This window comes from Penicillium chrysogenum (genome assembly GCF_028827035.1).
Source record: "Penicillium chrysogenum strain IBT 35668 chromosome Unknown utg000002l_segment0_segment0, whole genome shotgun sequence".
In the NCBI taxonomy this organism is placed as follows: Eukaryota; Fungi; Ascomycota; class Eurotiomycetes; order Eurotiales; family Aspergillaceae; genus Penicillium; species Penicillium chrysogenum.
In genome coordinates, this window is record NW_026622750.1 from 6,958,600 (window position 1) to 6,978,440 (window position 19,841).

The 19,841-nt window shown below is 49.0% G+C and overlaps 8 protein-coding genes across 8 annotated transcripts; 4 read left to right on the top strand and 4 right to left on the bottom strand.

Annotated features, from left to right (window-relative positions):
• Window positions 1-804: 804 nt before the first annotated feature.
• On the top strand, window positions 805-1,994 carry N7489_005861 (KRR1 small subunit processome component; the record flags this gene model as incomplete). The annotated part of the gene is made up of 2 exons (XM_056711613.1): window positions 805-864; window positions 927-1,994. The coding sequence occupies 2 exons, from the start codon at window positions 805-807 to the stop codon at window positions 1,992-1,994; spliced, it is 1,128 nt and encodes a 375-aa protein (XP_056570034.1).
• Window positions 1,995-2,570: 576 nt separating this feature from the next.
• Window positions 2,571-4,449, bottom strand: N7489_005862 (putative autophagy protein (Atg22); the record flags this gene model as incomplete). The annotated part of the gene is made up of 6 exons (XM_056711614.1): window positions 2,571-2,936; window positions 2,996-3,157; window positions 3,211-3,335; window positions 3,402-4,157; window positions 4,220-4,254; window positions 4,310-4,449. 6 exons carry the CDS (start codon window positions 4,447-4,449, stop codon window positions 2,571-2,573), a joined length of 1,584 nt encoding a protein of 527 aa, XP_056570035.1.
• Window positions 4,450-4,813: 364 nt separating this feature from the next.
• N7489_005863 (uncharacterized protein) lies at window positions 4,814-6,262 on the bottom strand (the record flags this gene model as incomplete). The annotated part of the gene is made up of 2 exons (XM_056711615.1): window positions 4,814-5,232; window positions 5,305-6,262. 2 exons carry the CDS (start codon window positions 6,260-6,262, stop codon window positions 4,814-4,816), a joined length of 1,377 nt encoding a protein of 458 aa, XP_056570036.1.
• A 584-nt stretch (window positions 6,263-6,846) lies between these two features.
• On the bottom strand, window positions 6,847-7,379 carry N7489_005864 (uncharacterized protein; the record flags this gene model as incomplete). The annotated part of the gene is made up of 2 exons (XM_056711616.1): window positions 6,847-7,036; window positions 7,093-7,379. The coding sequence occupies 2 exons, from the start codon at window positions 7,377-7,379 to the stop codon at window positions 6,847-6,849; spliced, it is 477 nt and encodes a 158-aa protein (XP_056570037.1).
• Window positions 7,380-10,116: 2,737 nt separating this feature from the next.
• Window positions 10,117-11,139, top strand: N7489_005865 (DUF3632 domain-containing protein; the record flags this gene model as incomplete). The annotated part of the gene is made up of 1 exon (XM_056711617.1): window positions 10,117-11,139. The coding sequence occupies one exon, from the start codon at window positions 10,117-10,119 to the stop codon at window positions 11,137-11,139; it is 1,023 nt and encodes a 340-aa protein (XP_056570038.1).
• Window positions 11,140-12,580: 1,441 nt separating this feature from the next.
• On the bottom strand, window positions 12,581-14,092 carry bgt2 (GPI-anchored beta-1,3-endoglucanase EglC; the record flags this gene model as incomplete). Its single annotated transcript, XM_056711618.1, has 1 exon — window positions 12,581-14,092. The coding sequence occupies one exon, from the start codon at window positions 14,090-14,092 to the stop codon at window positions 12,581-12,583; it is 1,512 nt and encodes a 503-aa protein (XP_056570039.1).
• Window positions 14,093-15,744: 1,652 nt separating this feature from the next.
• On the top strand, window positions 15,745-17,829 carry N7489_005867 (uncharacterized protein; the record flags this gene model as incomplete). The annotated part of the gene is made up of 1 exon (XM_056711619.1): window positions 15,745-17,829. The coding sequence occupies one exon, from the start codon at window positions 15,745-15,747 to the stop codon at window positions 17,827-17,829; it is 2,085 nt and encodes a 694-aa protein (XP_056570040.1).
• A 715-nt stretch (window positions 17,830-18,544) lies between these two features.
• Window positions 18,545-19,414, top strand: N7489_005868 (uncharacterized protein; the record flags this gene model as incomplete). Its single annotated transcript, XM_056711620.1, has 1 exon — window positions 18,545-19,414. The coding sequence occupies one exon, from the start codon at window positions 18,545-18,547 to the stop codon at window positions 19,412-19,414; it is 870 nt and encodes a 289-aa protein (XP_056570041.1).
• Between the last annotated feature and the right edge of the window lie 427 nt (window positions 19,415-19,841).

Sequence of the window (19,841 nt, forward strand, 5' to 3'; positions counted from 1 at the left end):
TACCTCCAAATCACGAACAACTGGGAGTTTACACGAGCAGAGTTGCATATCGGGATCTGACTAGCGCTGGATTCTTGTTGATTCGTTGGTTTTCTTGTCCCTTACTCGGGAAGAGGCCATGCCGCCTCTTAGTGGCTTATTAGAGTTCATCCTGGAATGCCCCTGGGTGAGAGCGACACTGCGAGAAGTTACGGCATCTGGATTGGCGAAACATTGAAAGAACCAATATAAGCTCCACGATCTCCTCTTTATGGGTGTGTTGGGGAGCCTTGAGGCGACCATTGGGCACAGATCTACCCGAGAGTCGTGCCTATCGCGTGCAGTCCTTGCGATTGGTCTCCTCCAGGGGTTCTGAGGCTAAAACAGCCATGGAGGGGATGATCCATATCAGACATATTGCGGCTGCAATTAGTACAAATCAGTCATGGAAGATTGGTACTTGGAAAGCCTATGATAGTCCAAATAGTCAATTTATGAATGTGGAAATCGCATACTTTTGCCATCAATCTCCAATTCATTTGTCTTTTCTGTGGGAGGTGCCTGATATCGAGGTACCCTTGTTATATTCCAATGATAATTTCCCCCAACTTTAACTATAATTAGCCCGTACGCAGCGGATATCAGCGTAGAACTAACAGAAAGGAAAGATAACTAACTACGCAGGGAACCAATCTAGATGTGTTGACACCTGATATGTAAGGCACTAGATCCTACCCAATCGGGGAAAGCGGGGAAAAAAAAAGTTGGCGCGGATTTTCATTTGAGCTCCGGGACGCCAGTTCTTTTTCCTTAACCACCAACAAGATGCCTTCAACACACAATAAGGAAAAGGCCTGGGATACAGATGATATTGATAAATGGAAGGTAAACCAACACAGATACTGTCTCTTTTGCATCAGATCCTTACTGACGGATTCTCGTAACAGATCGAAGAATTCAAACCAGAACACAATGCCGCGGGCAGTTTCGCCGAGGAGTCGTCCTTCATGACACTCTTCCCCAAATACCGTGAACAGTACTTGAAGGAAGCATGGCCGGTGATCACACGAGCGCTGGAGAAGCAGGGCATCGCTTGTACACTGGATTTGGTTGAAGGTAGCATGACAGTGAAGACCACGCGGAAGACCTACGACCCAGCAGCGATCATCAAAGCCCGGGATTTGATCAAGTTGCTCGCACGAAGCGTACCAGTGACACAAGCGATGAAGATCCTCGAAGACGGCGTGGCCTGTGACGTGATCAAGATCCGCAACCAAGTGCGGAACAAAGAGCGATTCGTGAAGCGGCGCCAGCGCATTCTCGGCCCGAACGGTTCAACCCTCAAAGCGCTCGAGCTGCTCACTAGCACATACATCCTGGTTCAGGGTAACACGGTGGCGGTGATGGGTCCGTTCAAGGGACTGAAGGAGGTGCGACGCATTATCGACGACTGCATGGCGAATATCCACCCGATCTACCACATCAAGGAGTTGATGATCAAGCGCGAGCTCGCCAAGGACCCGACGCTGGCGGAAGAGTCCTGGGACCGGTTCCTGCCTAACTTCAAGAAGCGCACGCTGTCCAAGCGTCACGTGCCGTTCAAGGTCACCGACAAGACGAAGAAGACGTACACGCCGTTCCCTCCCGCACCGGAGAAGAGCAAGGTCGATTTGCAGATCGAGTCTGGAGAGTACTTCTTGTCAAAGGAGGCCAAGGAACGCGTTCACAAGGAGGAAGTTGTCGAGCGACAGCGTCTCAAGCGGGACGAGAAGATGCGCGAGCGCGAGAAGGATTTCGTTGCGCCCGAGGAGGTGACACCGGCCGATCTCGACGAAAAGAAGAAGAAGGAAAAGAAGGAAAAGAAGGAAAAGAAGGAAAAGAAAGAGAAGAAGGAAAAGAGCAAGCGGAAACGCGATGCCGAGGAGGATGTCGACGCCGACGAGGCTGCCGAGCGCAAAGAGAAGAAGAAAAAGAAGAAGAGCAAGTCCAAGGAAGCTTCTTCCGACGGGGAATGATCTGCTCTTTGTTTGTGGTATCGGTATCTTGTATCGGAATTGGCGCTTATGGCAGTGCATAGGTCTGGCGTTTAAATGTCTTGTCTCCTGGTTCTTCGTTGCAACGCAACCCGTGTACGCCCCAAGCTGGTGTGTACATTTACAAAAATATTGTTATATTGTTCAATACCAAGAAATGATCTACTTCACACAAATTGTTTTTGAACAGGTAGTAAAATTCTTCATCCATCTGATCGATGACCAGCCGTGTTCAATTTGTTCTCAAATTTTGCCAGTCAAGAAAAAAAAAAAGAAAGAGTCTTGTGTTAAGCCAATTCTATCCATGAATGAAAAGCATAGACCGGTTAAGAAGCATGACCAGTGGCTAGGTAGTTTAGGTATTCTCTTAGGGCTGATGTGATTATTGAAGTCCCTCGTCTTTTCTCTTAAACCTATGACTGGCCACCTCTTTCTATCAATGGCTGTATTCGGTAGACAGCCGCTTCATGTCGTTATTTCCTATCGCAGTCGTGGCGCGTATAGTACTATGTAGACAGACAGAACAGTCAACCACTCATGACATCTGAAGATAGTAGTTCAGACTGCTGCAGAAGTCCCCTCATCAGAAGACGACGTACTGGCATTCAACCGCCGCAACTTGTCCAACAAGAACCTCTCCTGCTCTCTCTGGCTCTTCTTTAGATCAACACCCCAGAACAGTATCAAAAAGCTGACAACACTCAACGCAAACAAGAAGTAGAATGGCATCGAGACATTTCCCGACGGACTTGCGTCGATAATTGCACTGGAGACGATGGGACCGATAAAAGACGAGGTCTTGCCAATGATGCTGAAGAGACTGAAGAACAGGAACTCGTGGCCGCGTGGTGTGACTTCCGAGATCATGATTTGCGAGTAGCTGTACCAGGGGCAGATGAAAAGGCCATAGAACGCTTGGTAAACCTACATATATATATTCAATTAGGTATTGATTCCCATATGCCAGAGTGGGATTGACATACCCAGACTTCCCATGCATTGTGGAAGCCGAACTTGTCGGTCCAGATGCCGACCATGCCCCAGCCATCAAGTAGGACGATTCCAACGGCGATGGTGTTGAACATGGTTTTGGTTCCGAGCTTGAAGCGTTGCTGAATTGTCCAAAATGCGTATATGCCAACCGCCTAAGAGAAAGCCGTCAGTTTGTAACCGAATGGCTCAGGAACTTCAAGCTCACTTGTGCAGCAATACCAACAATAAGCAGGTATGTCAGTTCCAGGGTATTATACGCAACGATGCTATTCTGCAAAGTGGCAATAACAGTCACAGTGGTGTTCAGAGAGTCGCCAAGTAGGAAATAACCTATTGCCAGCACCGTTAGCACTTAATACTCACACACAATAGACATAATAGAACATAGAGTTTTACCGATTAGATAGAGGAGACTCTGCTTTAAATGCCAAATCTGCTTCATAGCATACCATAGCTGCCACAGTCCTGCAATAAGAACAGACCGTGTCCCAGGGTCTTGACCGGGACGGCGTTTCTCAAGAGCAAACCACGGAATCGAAACGAGCAACCACACGCCAGAGGCGAAGGCGATCAGCACGCTCAGCCCCCAGTTGTTATTGCTCTCACTGGCATTGACATCCAACCCGAACATGATACCCACGATGATCGCCAAAATAAAGATTTCCGCGACAGACTGAACATAGAAAGCGACATTGGCAAGTTTGCTGCGCATCATGCTGTCCGCATAGTCGTATTCATCGCGAGTAATCGTCCCCGCGACATATGCGTCCGCCTTTTCCTTCAACTCGAGGGAATTGCGCGCCAAGCCCGGGAAAGCAGCGGTCCAGAAAGTGAGCGTGGTCTGATAGGCGATCAAACCGACCATATACAGACCAATCGCGACATGCCATTTGTCCGAGGTATGGACACCTAACCAGCCAAAGCCGATGGCGTAGGCAATAATTGACAGCACGATCAAGATGTTGGGTCGCCAGTGGCCGAAATCGGCAAAACTGCCAATTACCAGGAATATCACGACCTGGATCGCAAAGGAAATTCCATTCGAGAGAAGTACGATGCTGTTGATCGTGCGTGGTCTGCCTATAAAGTCGAGCAGTCCATCGGAAGGCGCTGCCTGGTAGAGCAAGTTTTGGAAAGCAGTTGGCGCGAAGTCTACAATGAGGTCAGCTTCTGCTTTCGCGAATTTCCTGATTGAGAAATGCAAGTAGACCCACTGAAGAGCGACAAGCCATTATTTCCAATGTAATAGCTGCAAATGATGGTGTTTAGTTTCCGCACAGTGGTCAATTCAGCAATCCACGCACGCATAATAGGCCCAGATTTCCATGCGGGTGGTGCGGTATCTCTCGTCGAATTCATCTGGTGCAGTCGGCTTGTTCTTGTTTGAGGGGCCATCCACCTCCATAGTGGAGTGGACATCGTATTTCTGCTGATCTCGATCCATGTCTGAGGGAGATAAAAGATGGGAAGGAAAAAAAAAAAGGAATGAAAGTGTCGATCACGATAAACTGGACTATATTTCGAGTCTAGTCCTGAAATGCTTGAGTGACTGCTTTATCTCGTCCTATCACATCCATCACATCCCATCACATCCATATTCTCCAACTTCCGCATTCGGGTTGGAATTTGGACTCAGGCTAATAACAATTTACTTTGCATCGCTGTAAAGACCAATCCAGCAAGGGAGACCTGAAGGTACATATGTAACCTGCAAAGGCGTTCATATCATGATGGTTGTCACTTATAGATTCATTTATATATCATATCATATCGGCTATTATATTATTATATACAAAAACATATCCCTCTTACTCCGATCCAAATGAGTACTTGAACATATCGTTACTGTCCAGCAACACAAAAGATTCATATCGAAGTCCCCTGTCAACCGGCGGCCGTTCAACGTCGCGTGTGACATTCGCTGAGACTTCAGCCCATCCCTCCCACAGAGCTCTCCAGTAACATGCCTCAGCAGCTGGAGTTAGGTATCGTTCTCGGAAGGTTTCTACACTGTTATTGGCTATACGCTCTGCCTTGGCCGGGTTCTTCAAGAGTTCGTCCATGCGTTTCGGGAGATCGGAGAAGTCTCTCTCGACTTCCACGTAGTTCTGTTCCGGACCGGACGATACGAGGAGATAGTGGTGATGTTGGATATACTGCAGCTGATGCGCCACGACGACGGACCGACAGGCTTGTCGGTATTTAAGGGATGCCGAGTATGCACGACCTGGATATTGACGATGTCTTTGTCAGCCTTGTACAGCACCTGGGCAAAGTCAGGTGGGTGAAAGAAACGTACCTTCGACATGCCCGATAAACATGTACCGACAGTGATCCTCCATCGACAAGAAGTTGGCCTTCTTGCTCCAATCCAGCTCCTTCACATCGCTCCAAGGCTTACCCCGTGCAATGTCCAAGAGCGCCCGACGCAGCTTTGGTGCAAAGCTCAACTTACCCCGCCAGACCAGCTTCTGTTCTTTATCCGCGAATTTCAGATTGGATTCAGCGGCCATGACGCTCTGTACGACTTGTCCGTATGGGCCGATGTTACTCTTGTCCCAGGACCAGTACCCGAAATCGGGCATCAGAATGACCGACTCCTCAGATGCTTTCCTCGATAACACCCAGACCGGGTGGCTGACCGCGTCAACATCATCCACGCGATCTTCGATCGAGAAGATAAACTCGATTGTGGGGTGGGAGGTACGATTTGAGGACGCGGATAGCGCCCGATGGATAGATCCTAGAGTACCAAGTATCTTGCGCCGATGGTCATCCCCTTTTGCTCTTGTCGCCACGACGTACAAGTCTCCGTTAGAGATGATGGCGCGGGCCATGCCATCTTTGAATGGGACCGTGCTCAGATCCTCTCTTGATATGCGTCCTCGCGACTTCCAGTACTCGACCCCTCGCTGGATGTCCTGGGAGAGACCGGGGAATGCTGCCTGGCACTGATTCTGGCTCAGGCCTAGGTTCTGGTCGTCCCGCCCGTACTGGAAACTCCAAGTTGCAAGGTGTTCTGGTTCCAATGGCGGTGGCGAGGCGAGACAGGTGAGGCAGTCGGCGCATTGAAATGAAGTGGATGATTGGCAGGTGCAGTGGCCTGCTGGGATAAGTTGTGTGAGGAGCATGGGGACATTATCACGGTCTGAGTTCATCCCAAACCATATTAGGTAGACGAAAACACCGCAAGCCCCAATAGCGACTGCGAATATCATCCGCCGAAGGGAACACCAACTGTTCCATGATCGGTGCATGGTGAGAATGCTGAAAATGGCGAGAATGGTAAGTGGGATACCTGGGGGGCACCGAATCTCCCCCAGGCAGAAGTCTGAGCTAGCGGCTCAGGGATTGTCTCTCAGCCTACATGGGGACGAGAGACAACGGGGCCTTTTCGCCCAAACAGGTAATGATGAGATCCCTGAACGGGTCATCCAGTCCACATTTGGACCAACTAAATGACCCACAATATCGTCGCCTTTGACCTCTCAACTAACCGGATTCCGAAATATATGACTAGCTGTAAGTTAGCCCCATGGAGATCCCGTATTCCCTCCCGAGTGTGGGTGGAGTGAGTTAAGAACGATTACTCTAGCTACGACAGCCTAAATACGATGTAACTAACCCTAGAAAATCCTCCCTATAAGCAGCTAATGTTCACCATGAGAGTTCTAGTACGGTCCGGTACATTTGAGAAAGCCTTAACTACTTTGTTCCAGTCCTTAAGGAACAGTCGGACATCTCAACTAAATCCTGGAAACTGAAAGCCAAAGCTGCCACTCTGTGGCCCTAAATACATGTATATGGTATGCACCTCTCAATCAACACGGCGCAGCCTTGTCTAGCAACCCGTCACCCGGTCAATCTTGATCATACAGCCGTTGGCGATTTGCTTGCGTCCGCAATGGTTGCAATGGCCTCGGTTGCGAATGTCATTGTAAGCGTCCATCAAATCCTGCCCCATGACTTCACAGTGGTCGCCGCTGACAAAAAGACCGCAGGTTCCACTGCAAGATCCAGTATCGGAAGCGCTTTGTCGAGTTAGTGAAAAGCCAAATCATCCATTCTCATTAAAGCGTAGACATACCTCAGGTAAGTGCTATAGGTGTTGCTGGGAATAACCTTGCGATAAGCATCATCACAGCTAGAACCTAGTTTTTCGCAAAAGGCAGAGCCCTTGCAGTCGACGTCCCCTTCGCCCAAGGCCATCAAAACGTTGCCGGTCTCCGCAGAGGGTTCAGTTTCAACCATGACGGATTTGTCACCATTGGAAACGGGGAACTTTTCACCTCTAGCAACGATTGGGCCGGGGACTGCTGCCGCAATGGTGGCCAGGACAGTGGCGGCATAAACGGCGTGATTGATAAGCTGCATTGTGGTGGTTTTGATAAAGGGCTATTGGTCAGAGAAAGACAGAAAGATTGTATAGATTCTGGATGGTAGTAGGTAGAGTGCCTAAGTGCGTTGGTAGTAGAGAAGTCGTCCAGAGGCAGCGAGCATCGACCCTTTTATATCCTTCTGGTTACGGGGATTCCGGCCATGTTGCCCACTCGACCGGTCCTGGAGTTCAACTTCCCGACAAGCGTCTAGTTTCCTATGGACTCCGCTCGTGGATCGCCGCCCTTGGGCTCGAGAGTTGAGTCCTTTATCTCAATCAAGTACTGATCGTAGCACAAATCTGCCTTGCCAGGAGATGCCCCACGACACCGCGCTGGCCATACCGAGACACGGGACGGAAGTCGTGGTCACCTTTGCATAACATTAAATGGATTGGTATCAGACCCTGGTAATAATGTTTACTTGATAAGCGACTACGATGGCAGGGTTCGGAGCAGGCTCAGCAAGGGCGAGTTCTTACCTAACACCAGGCAGAGCAGTGACACATGTATCATCCAGCATACTTTACAAGCAAGTATTCAATACCATATCTTAATCAAGGATGGCCATACATTGTAGATTCGATGTTACTACGTTCTGTGAAGCCAAGGTCCATGTCAATGCACCTGATAAACACAAAGATATCAAAAAAGCCATGATCCTTCGGTCTCAGTCGAAGTAGTTCTATAGCGCCAACAACTATAAAAAATGTATAGTTAGCTTCTATCTAGTATCCCTAAGCACCCTCTGGCCACTGTATTACTAGCTCAAGACTGTAACCCGAAGATACGCCGCCGACTCGCCTAAGAATTTTTATTAATTGACACCGTGAAGGTGGATAGTCCTAGGTACTTTTACGCTATATCCCATGATTGATCTGCGGGTTCTTGTTGTTGCCCTACCCCGTTCATATGGATCAGGATCCCTGTTGAACGGCGATCAATGACCATAGTGCTTGAGGGATTTGAATAGGTCTCGTTGCCGCCGGGCTTCTAGCGCAGGTAATGATCCTCCTACGTTAGTTGATGTTACATCGCGTTCAGAAGCGAAGCCGGAATACTTTCATGGACAATGTTGCCTTCGGCGCCCTCTCCAAATTGGCCCAGAATAGAAATTGGACAGGAAACACAGCCCTTACGAAGGCTCAATGCTAAGGATCGAGTGACAGAAGTACCGTATGGATCGAGCATTAGTCATAGATAGTACTATCATAAAGCTGTGAACTACTCCACTTTTCTTGAGACACTATTGTTATTATATATAAGCTTAGCGTCGGTCAAGGCTGGGCCGCAATCTTGAGACAACGCTAATGCACGGGCGTGTATTTATCGCTTAGTTGTCCGCCAGTAAGATGCCAATAGGGGATATCCACTAACGTCACGCATTTTCTGTATTGGTACCCTTCTCCGTTGTGCGGTTCGGGGAAAGGAGCCAGCGGCTAGTCAACTGCGGAGTCGGCCCGTGGCCGTATACCAACAATAAGCTAACAATATAGCCTCGAACAATTGGTCGATGCAGCATATTCCTTCTTTGGATGGACGCTTGGCATGTTGAAACGGCATAAATGTTCCCATGTACCTTACTGTTGTTGCGAGTTTGCCCAGGTACCCAGCCTCCAACGACCCGTAAGCCTCCGACTGTTGTCCTGTCTGAGAGCCCCCACCATGGATCGAAATCGAGTCTATATAAGATGGCTACAAACCTAACATGCTGGAGGTTAGATGAAAACAGCAAATCCCTTTTCCAAAACACCAGTCCTACTTCCCAAGTAACCAAAGGTGCACGCCGTCGTCATGAAAGCCTTTACCTTTACGTCTTTTGGACTTGCCCTCTCTGCTGCCCTGGGAGCATTAGCTAGCCCAGCGAGCCCTGGTTCTCCTACTTCAAATGACTTGGATGTCAGAAATGAAAACAATCGCCAGATCAGGTACCCAGGAGTAAGTCTCTTTAAGGTTCATTGAGGTACAAAGGGCCTGATATTTTCAAACTAGAAATGCTTTCCAGAAACCAATCAATGCCATTATGATTCACAAAGTGGGCTGAACGCTATCTGTTATTGCGAGTTCAAAAAGGTAATTTGCCCTGGATCCCATTACTCCAGGAGTATGTTAACTTCTACGTACAGTGTACCGACGCAATTGAGAACAAGGGATGCTATTTTGATTCTTACAGTAGAAAGTGTGTTTGTCAGGAGATGACCGCTTCCTAAGGCGGATACTTCTGTGCTACTGGGTTGATTGTGAAGCACTGTAGAGGAACACACACAAGGTTGCTCCATTTCAGTATATGTCCTGTTTTCTACACTATACCGGCATTGAGTCATTGAGTATGAACTGCTATCTCGACGTCTATAATTCGCCTCATTGTACTATTTTCAAGTCTGCTGTGGAGCGCTACAGCACTAGAGTCTAGTCAGACCAGCTGGGCAGGATTCCCCCTAAATAGTCAGCGTATCTAGCCCCAAATATCGAGTCATGGACACGCCTTCTGCTGATCTTTTGCTGATCCCGGGTCTCCTACCCTGAACAGTGACGTGTCGCCAATGGTATACCGGTCTGATTGGAAAAGATTGGTTGCTGCCTGCCGCAGAGATCTACCCCTCAGCCTTTTCTTATTTTATAAATAATATATCCCTCTAATCTCATCTCTATCTCTCCATCACCTTATTTCTAGAGATTTACCCTCGTGACACTCATCATCGGTACTGCCAGCTCTTTACGCTCCTGTACTCAGGATGCACGACTTACTAAGAGATTCACTGAGCTCAGCACCGCGAGATAGCCCTTGCGGCTTCGCTGCATGCGGCCCAGCGGATCGGGTGGACCTGGAGGAGGCTGCTCGAGCAGGGAATTTCGACCTCCTCCGATCTGTGACATATAACAGAGCATGGATCATGGGTCAAAGCTATTGCCGGAGCCGCGAGTCCATTGATTCCTGCGAGCCGTATCTGCATTCTCTCCGGTACGTCTATTACCAATGTGCCAAACATGTCTCCCACGAAAGCTTTGAGCAAGACAGATGGGTCCTCGACATCCTCCGGACGCGGGGACGCGGGCCTCTAACCAGGCCGGCACCAGGCGGTGGCATTGATATTGCTAGAACTCCCGATGGGACAGTCTGGAACGACCTGCCGTTCCTCGCGACAGACATGGCAGAGTGCTGGATCAACGACTGTGCGGAAATGGACTCAAAGCAGCGCCTTAATTCGGCGTCCTTCCTTGCGAAGCTGGCGTCCACGCGCATTGTGAACGATCGGCTTTGCCAGATCGCTCTGGTCCTTTTTCGTAATACATTCGAGTCCGAGCGTCCCCTTGGCAGCTCTAATGAGCCGGATGACGAAGACCGTCGCCGAACGATGCATGTACTTACTATTGCTTCGTTACTTCCATCTGCATGTGCCTGGATCCGAGAAGCCGGGCATGACATCATACTCTTATCCGATGTCTCATGGAATGATTGCTCTAACAGTACCATTGGAAGAGGTGGCTTCACCTTTGTCCAGTCGGAGCTAGGTCAACGAGCACCTGGTGGATTTAGTCCCTGGAGATGGTTATACTGGCTTAAGCGATTACATCAGATTGCCGATGAAGCATCAAAAGCAGATGAGAAGCTTCTTGCAGAGCAGGCTGCGAATGCAATTGACATTATGTCAAGTCACGTCAAGGAGAGGAACTCTCAGACTCTCAGGGTGTTTGAGGCAGCGGGCGATGCTGTGACCCAGGATAAGGATTTCATGGGCCTGAAGAAGGAATGGTAGATACAGCACAACCTGACTTGACGTGTGATCCTAAGTCCAAAAACTAGCGCGTTCTTCTCTTTCTTTTTCCCTTTCTTCTATGTCAATCATATTGTGAGTTGCTGTTCTCATGTAGCATGTTCCCACGCCCTGGTATACGATAAGGAGAAACTTACAATATGAACCATTTTGTATAGTTGCATTGTAAGCTAGATTGAGAGTTGTTGAAGAAGGAAGTTTTAACATGGAAACCGCAACACCCCTTATAAATACAGAAACATGGCGTAGACCCCATGTATCCGGTTAGTGAACAGGGTTGCCGGTGGTTTAAGTCGTGTAGATGTAGAGGACCGCTAGTTGAAATATAACATCCATATATAACTTGGGGATTGATAGAGGGACCCCCCCTTGGCTAATGGGGACCCCCCCTGCCTGAATATTAAGGCGTATACCCCACCGCCTTCCTAATCAGGTACGACACTAGATTTTGCCATATAATTTTGCCAGTGCAGAGTTTTCTGCCATATAATTCTGCCACCACCATAGGAATTCCGGTTTACATAGTAAAAAAACATGCATTTTGATCAGAAAAAATTGCACATTCTTATTGAATTAAGCATTGGTATACTCATACAGGTTAAATATGCTTCTTAACTAGGTCCCCGCGCGCGTTTCCGGCCCCTTTCACGTCTGTATTCACGTCTTACGACTTAGTGCTGGCCTCGGTGCTGGCCTCGGTGCTGGTGCTGGGTATGGTGCTAGGTATGGTGCTAGGTATGGTGCTGGGTATGGTGCTGGGTCTGGCTGCTGGGTCTGTATCGTATGGATCTGGGTGCTGACAAAAGTGACTTATTTTTACTATGTGTTTACATACAAATTGTAGGTATCTGTTATCGTCCTATAGTGTTAGGGGGGTAGTTTGACACGAAGGCGGTGTAAAACCTCGAGGGCGGTGAGGAAGGCGGTAGATAGATGCAGGCGTCGAGGTAGTGCATTACCCGATTAAGAAGGCGGTGACTAGTTTTCCAGGCAGTGGGGGTCCTATTAGCCAAGGAGGGGGGTCCCTCTATCAATCCCCTATAACTTTCGTGTCTCTCTAGGGCGATAGGGTCATATTCCACTAGTAGCTCGATCCATCTTCGACTCTAAGATTAGGGTTACGCGTATTGCATGTCATACATCTATAGATGAGCAGAACTCAAATCGTAAAGCGAATAAATCAAAAGACTACATACTCAGACCTGACACGCTAGGAGATAGATGGATTTCAGATTGTTATGTTTGATATTTTTTGATATAACATACAAGGAAATCATGCGATGCTAGCAACTAACGTAGTTTTTGAACAGTTGTAAACAGAAGTCAGAAATATTACATAAAACCAGGCGGTCACCGACTATCAAATGACAAGGTGAGTATCATCCAACCAATCACTCCGAATCGCCCAGGGAAAATGAAATGCTTAGAAAGTGAAAGCAAGAGCGAGAGCAGCGACCAGGGCACCGGCGGCAGAGCCAGCGACACGGGTAGCAGAGCTGACGGGAAGGCTGGGGGAGGCGGAAGCGGAGTCGGAAGAAGAAGAGCCGGAGCCGGAGCCGGAACCAGAGGCAGAGGATCCTGAGCCGGAGTTGCTGCCACCAGTGGCGGTAGCGGAAGAACCAGAGGCAGAGCTAGAGGCGGCTCCGGAAGCAGAGGCGGAGGCAGAAGCACTCTTGGACTTGGGCTTGGTAGAGGGGCGGACACCGCTGGTCACAGCTGCAGAGGTAGGACGGACAGAGGAGGAGCCAGCGGGGGAGCTGGCGGAACCAGAGCCAGAACCAGAGCCGGAGCCAGATCCAGAGGCACCAGAACTGGAGCCAGAGGTGGAGCCAGAACCAGATCCGGAGCTAGAGGCACCAGAATCGGAGCTAGAGGCATCAGAGCCGGCGGACCCAGTGGGGGAGGCAGAAGTAGCGGAAGAGACGAAGCCGGACTTCTCGGCGACACCGGCGCCCGAGGCCGAGGTGCTGGAGGAAGCGGCGGCAGAGCTGGAAGATGTGGAGGCCTTGCAGCTTAGGTCGTACAGAGGGGTGGTGTCGGTGGAGGAACCAGTGACACCGAAGCTGGGGGCGGTGGTACCGGCGTCCTCGAGGATGTACCACCAGGTGTTGGTGTTGCCCAGCAGAGGGCAGGCAACCTCGTCCCAGTACTGCTTGGCGTTGGCGGTGTTGGCGACAGCGAGGTTCTCAGTGGGGCCAGTAACGGGCCAGCCAGTCTCGGTGATCCAGACCTCCTTACCACCGGCGACAGCCTTGGTCTTTTCAACGCCCTTGTCGAAGAGGGCCTTGGCGTCGTCAATGGAGTTAGGGTCGGTGTTCTCGTAGTACGGGTATCCATCGAAACCGAGCCAATCGACGGCCTCAATGACTGCCGAGTTAGACCCGTTGGTCCACGAGTTCCAGGTGTCAACGTGGCCAATGGGGGCACCGCTCAGAGAAGTGCCGGAGATGGCGGAGCGGACCTGGTTGATGTAGTCAACAAGCTCGGTGGGTCCGACACCAAGACCAGCGTTGGCCTTGACACCAGTTTCGGAGACACGGTAAAGATCCTCACTGCCGACGGAGATACCGACGACCAGGTTTGTGAAGTCCTCACCGTAGGTGTTGATGGCGGATGTGAGGGCAGCGATCTCATTGCTCATGTCGCCACCGGAAGCCCAGAGACCCAGGAGAAGGGTGGTCTTCTCCTTGATAGCAGCAGGAATGGCCTCAATGGGGCCGTTGGTTGTACCACCCTGAATCATGGTGTACAGACGGGCACTGGTGAAGGCATTGTCGGTTCCAACGAGATTCTTGGCAGTTGCAAACTCGGTCTCGAAGTCGGCTTGGGTTTTGAGGCTGCCGTCAACCTTGAGAGCACCGTAGTTGAAACCCTGAGAGATGGCGTCGGAGGTAGCGACGGCCATCGCGAGGGCAAGGAATTGAGCGGAACGCATTTTTGGATGTTTAACGAGTGTTGATATTGAAAAATGAGAAGGATGAAAAAGGGAAGGAGTAAAAGAATGTGTAAGGAAATTGTTGAAAAGACAAAAAGATGAGAGATGAGAATAAAAGTGAAAAGTGGAAGTCGAGAGAAATGCAAACGGAAAGAAGTAAGCCTCCTAAAGACCCTCTCAAGACCCTCTAAAAGACCGAAAGCAAAGGCTCTAGACATGAAAAATTCAAGTCTAGATTCCGCCACAGCGTAGTTCTGTGGATTTGGTGGGTCGCAACACGTTTGCTTGTCCACTTTAACCCTGTTCTAAGCCCTCCGATTGGTTGAACCGATTGGTTGATTCCAAAAATATGCAGAAGTGGGTCCTGACGATTCCCTGGATCCCGCTGCATTCGATGATTTCGCCCGATCTCCCCGGATATTCCCATCCGGCTTTGGAAAGAGCCCTGGAGTTTCTTGTTATTTCACATTGAGGGCCTCTTGAATTTGTTGCATTTAGTATGTACTTACATTGGTAGGTGGGCCCAAGGCACCTTACAGTGTTCTATAGGTAGTACATAGACCTTGTCAGTGCACAAGGGGAATATGACAGAGATACCCTAGTGGAGAATCGGTGTCATTGCATGATCGAGCCCATTGGAAGGGTTCCATTAGGGGTTTATTAATGTCACCTAGTTATACAATATACGTACATTGATCTATTATTAACTAACCCCTTTTAAGCTCCCGAGGTCAACCCTTAATGGTTTAATGATCGGCCCGTAGGGGGAAAAAGGTATCATGACGCTCTAGTCTACTCTGTATGTTGTACTCCGCCGTTGTCGAATCTAGATGTCAGACAATGGCATTCAATATTGCCTTCCAATGTTTCTACTGACCCCTTAATATATTATATTTTGATCCAATCACGATTAAAATACATCGTAGTTCGAAATACGTTTCGCTCAAGGCAATATTGACGGATCACATCTTCTCTGCAGATGAACAAAATAGTTAGGTAATTTTACTCACTTTCATAATGAAGACGTAGATTAATAATGTCTTACTCGGCGACTTCGGGCTTGCCGACCTTGTTGAAGCTTGAATGCAAGGATATTTTCGATGTGGGAGGTGTGCTGCTAAGGACAATAATTCGCAGGGAATGGCTATTACCTTTTTGCGGCTATTGTTCGCTGCACTACATGGACTGGAGGCTTCTTGGGGGATCCTTGGTAGTAGTGCCGATAGTAATGCTCAGGATTGCAAAGTAGCATCCATGGGATGGCGCCATTATTTACAAAGCAGACGCACTCAGTTTTCCTCTCTGGTTCGGCTTTTAGATATATTTTCTGTCTATTCCGTATATCATCTGTTGAAATGGATGGGAGATACATAAAAGGGATCCCAAGGTGGTCCGCCTTCACCCAACACTAGCCTTTTAGGCTTTTTCCCTACGATCTCTTCCCGAAGTCACAACTTATAGCCTCGCATCGAATTGCCAGTCTAGTAGTTCAATATCAAATAGTAGTTCATATTGGTTATACACAATTGGGCTCTATGGATTTCTTACTGTTCTATATTTAGCAACTTGTCACCTATCTGCGATCTCGAAGTGGGGTAATTGTCCCGCAACAACAAAGATGAAGTTCCCTTCCTCTACGTCAGTCTGAAAATATGGAAATCACCAAGGAAAAAGTTCAAGAGGTCTTGAATAAAACTGCCCTCCGCTGTCGAGGCCCAGGAGGTGCCATCGCCGTCGTCAAAGATGGCGAGATAATCGGCCAGCGCGTCTGGGGATTCGCCGACCTGGACCAACGGATTCCCATGACCGCTCAAACGCAGATGCCCATCTGTTCAATTACTAAACAGTTTGTGTGTGCGTTGTTGATTGACTTGGAACGCAACCCAACCCCGACATTAGCTGCAAAGGGCGATGTCCGGAAGCAGCTCTCAGATCATCTCACGGAAATACTAAGCCCGGAGCTCACTTCTGACGGTGAACTGACAATTGACCGGCTATGCGACATGCAATCCGGTATGCGCGACTACTGGGCTATGACCACACTGTGGGGGTCTAAGCCCGACGACGAGTTCCTCATTGAGAGAGACTGTGGTCCACTGCTTGCCCGAACCAAGTCATTCCAGTTCCAGCCGGGGACGGAATATTCCTACTGCAATGTCAACTTCCACATACTTGCCCGGGTGATTGAGCGAGCTACCGAGGAGTCCCTGGACAAATTGCTCGAAGAGCGAATACTCCGACCGGCTGGTATGAGCACGGCATTTCTTTGCCCCAACACCGCACATCACCCATCGCCCTGTGTCGGGTATGAGGGCGACGAGCAGCATGGTTTCACAGCGGCTACCAACAGAATGGAGTGGTCTGGTGATGCGGGGCTGGTGGCTTCACTCACTGATATGATCGCGTACGAGAAGTATCTCGATCGCTGCTACGCTGATCCACAAAGTTGGTACCACGCCGCTATAGCTGCCCCGAAGTTCAAAGACGGAACTCCTGCAACGTACCGTTATGGGCTAAGTCACACTGACATCGATGGTGTTGACACGATTGGACATGGTGGAGCGTTGCGAGGGTATCGGCTACACCGGCGACACGCGCCACACCAGCGTTTGTCCGTCGTCATTATGCTTAACAGTGATTCGGGCACATTCGGTCCCAACATTGATATCTTCAAAGATCTGTTGGGACTACCAAAGCCTGTATCTGCATCTATCCAGGCGGCAGAATCTTGGGTTGGCGCGTTCCTTGATCAGGATACCCAGCTGTCGATCGTCATCACCAAGGGCGCACGGGATGGAGAGGTGGCCATCAGCTACGATGGGTCTGCCGAGCCTATTAAGCTTAGTGTACCGAATCATGGAAAGTCCGATTCGATGGTTGCTACGATCGATGGAGATTTGTTGAGTATTCATCGCGTGAGAGACGCCGCTATAGCTGCCCCGAAGTTCAAAGACGGAACTCCTGCAACGTACCGTTATGGGCTAAGTCACACTGACATCGATGGTGTTGACACGATTGGACATGGTGGAGCGTTGCGAGGGTATCGGCTACACCGGCGACACGCGCCACACCAGCGTTTGTCCGTCGTCATTATGCTTAACAGTGATTCGGGCACATTCGGTCCCAACATTGATATCTTCAAAGATCTGTTGGGACTACCAAAGCCTGTATCTGCATCTATCCAGGCGGCAGAATCTTGGGTTGGCGCGTTCCTTGATCAGGATACCCAGCTGTCGATCGTCATCACCAAGGGCGCACGGGATGGAGAGGTGGCCATCAGCTACGATGGGTCTGCCGAGCCTATTAAGCTTAGTGTACCGAATCATGGAAAGTCCGATTCGATGGTTGCTACGATCGATGGAGATTTGTTGAGTATTCATCGCGTGAGAGATAACCGGATGCTTAGTGCTCGGCGTATTGTCCCGAAAGAATCAATCCTTAAGGGGACTTCATTCCAAGGTATCTACCACTGTGCCGAGATTGAATCTACCTTCCATTGCCTTGGCCAGGATGGGATGCTATACGGTGCGTTTGACGGATATTTGGGTCAAGGAAATGCAACCCCCATGAAATATCTAGGAGATGATGTCTGGGTTTTGACTTGTCCACGTGGTCTGGATGCTCCAGCTCCGGGGGATTGGACCATTGCCTTTTCCCGGGATGATCGTGATGCAATCCAGGGGTGCACGATTGGTTGTTGGCTGGCTAGGAAGGTTGACTATGTGAAGAAAGCATGAGGGTTCTGTTATATCATGCAGAATCATGAAATACAGCGTTTCCAGACTTGCAGGTTAGACCCTGGATTGCTATACTCAGTAGACCAAATACTAAGGCAGTAAAAAGCATAAACTGCATATGCAGTTTGTACATAGGATCTTACTTATATTAGAGCCGAAGACGAAAAAGGATGTGGAAAAATAAACTCCGATAGGGGGAATCGAACCCCCGGCTGCCGTGTGAGAGACGGCGATGTTAGCCACTACACCATATCGGATATTGGATGTAGATTTTGTCTGGTTTAGCTTTGACCACCTTATTTTAGCGCCCTCTGTCCTAGTGCGAGGTTCTATTTAACCCTCCCTACCTAGGTATCCCCACTAGTTACCCTTCTGTCCTTCTAAGGTTGATCTAGTAAGGTATTTTTTCAATTCATCCGGATTCCGAGCTCCGCCCCCTACGTTATTTTCGGTACGACTGACTACATAGTAGCTTACCCCTTAGCCAATTTTTCCTACTTTGACTCGCTCTAACCTTTTTTCTATTATGGAGGTCCATATCAGAACTTATGCGGTAGGGTGAAGGCTAAAGGTCGGATTTGCGTTCAGGTCATTCCCCGATCATAATGGATCGGCAACAAAACCAGTGGGTGGCCTGCCTACGGAGTCTTAGAGATATACTGATTAGTCTAGATGTCCTTATGTGGTCGGCAATACGATCAAACTATATCTCAAAATGAAAGATAATGAGGTCTTGACCGATGCCAGAATCATCAGGTTATTCGAACCGTTCACCCTTTCCTCTGTGATGGTCGTTCGAATAGCCTGTTCTGATTTGGCATTAGAAGGCGATATGGTATTGAAGATTTTTGATCGACGCTTTGCAACACAGCTCCGGAAAGATGAAAAACTTCGTCCCTGGACTTCAGATATTGAGAGCGATTATCATCAATTCGTTCTTGATGGTGGTGCATCTCAATTCATCACTGAGCTCAACAACAACGGCGACATAGCACAGCAAGGCGAAACATGGAATAGCTCCCAGGACGAAGCCTATCTTTATGATCATTTATCGGATCTGTATGAAACAGAGGTTCGGGTATATGACACCTTGAGGGATATGCAAGGAAATGATATCCCTCAACTACTTGCCTACGTCACAATTCCAGGCTGTAGTTTGGCGGAAATGCAGCCAGCCAGCCAGTATATCGATGTTTCTGGAATCCTTTTAGAGTATATTGAAGGGTTTCCTTTGACCGATATCGCCGACCACACACCAAGAGAGTGCTGGCAAAGCATCTGCGAAGAAGCTATACAAATACTTCATCGGATGGGTGATCATGGGATATTAAACGAGGATGTCAAGACGAGAAGCTTTATCGTGAAGAAGGACACGCGGGCGGAAAGTAGATACAAGGTGGTCATGATTGACTTTGCGCTCTGCAATTTTCGCAAGGATTATGCAGATAACGTTGATTGGAGTGAAGCGAAGGCAATACAGGACGAAGAAGGGGCAGTTGGACTTATCATGCAGGACCGCTTGGAGGGTGGATTTGTTTACCGTCGATATAATCGATACAAAAAGCCGGCTGATTATTACGAATGAAGCAACCTTGGAAAATATCGTTAAGGAAGAATTTGGTCCCACGCTAGTACTGGAATAGATACATATACGAACTGTGCTGTTGTATTCAGAATTTCGACGGAAGGTTAAGATCCATGGATGAGTATAAGAGCTAGTAATGTTCGTATATACTGTACCTCGCTGCCTGAATCTTTGCCGGCAGAGAGTGACAATAGTGTTTCCCCGGATGTTGTTGGGGAAAAGGTCATATTGTTGGTCTGTCAAACCTGATTCCAGCGTATCTGATCGACAGAATGAAAGTCCGAACTGCCCCGATCAGCGGAGGGAAAATCGAGGTGGCGGACGGAAGCCGCAGCGCAATCGAACACCTGGTATGACTACAGGTCACGGCAGGGAACGTAGGGTTTGATTCGAGATGGGGAGTGGGAGCGCTCAATCACCAATTAGA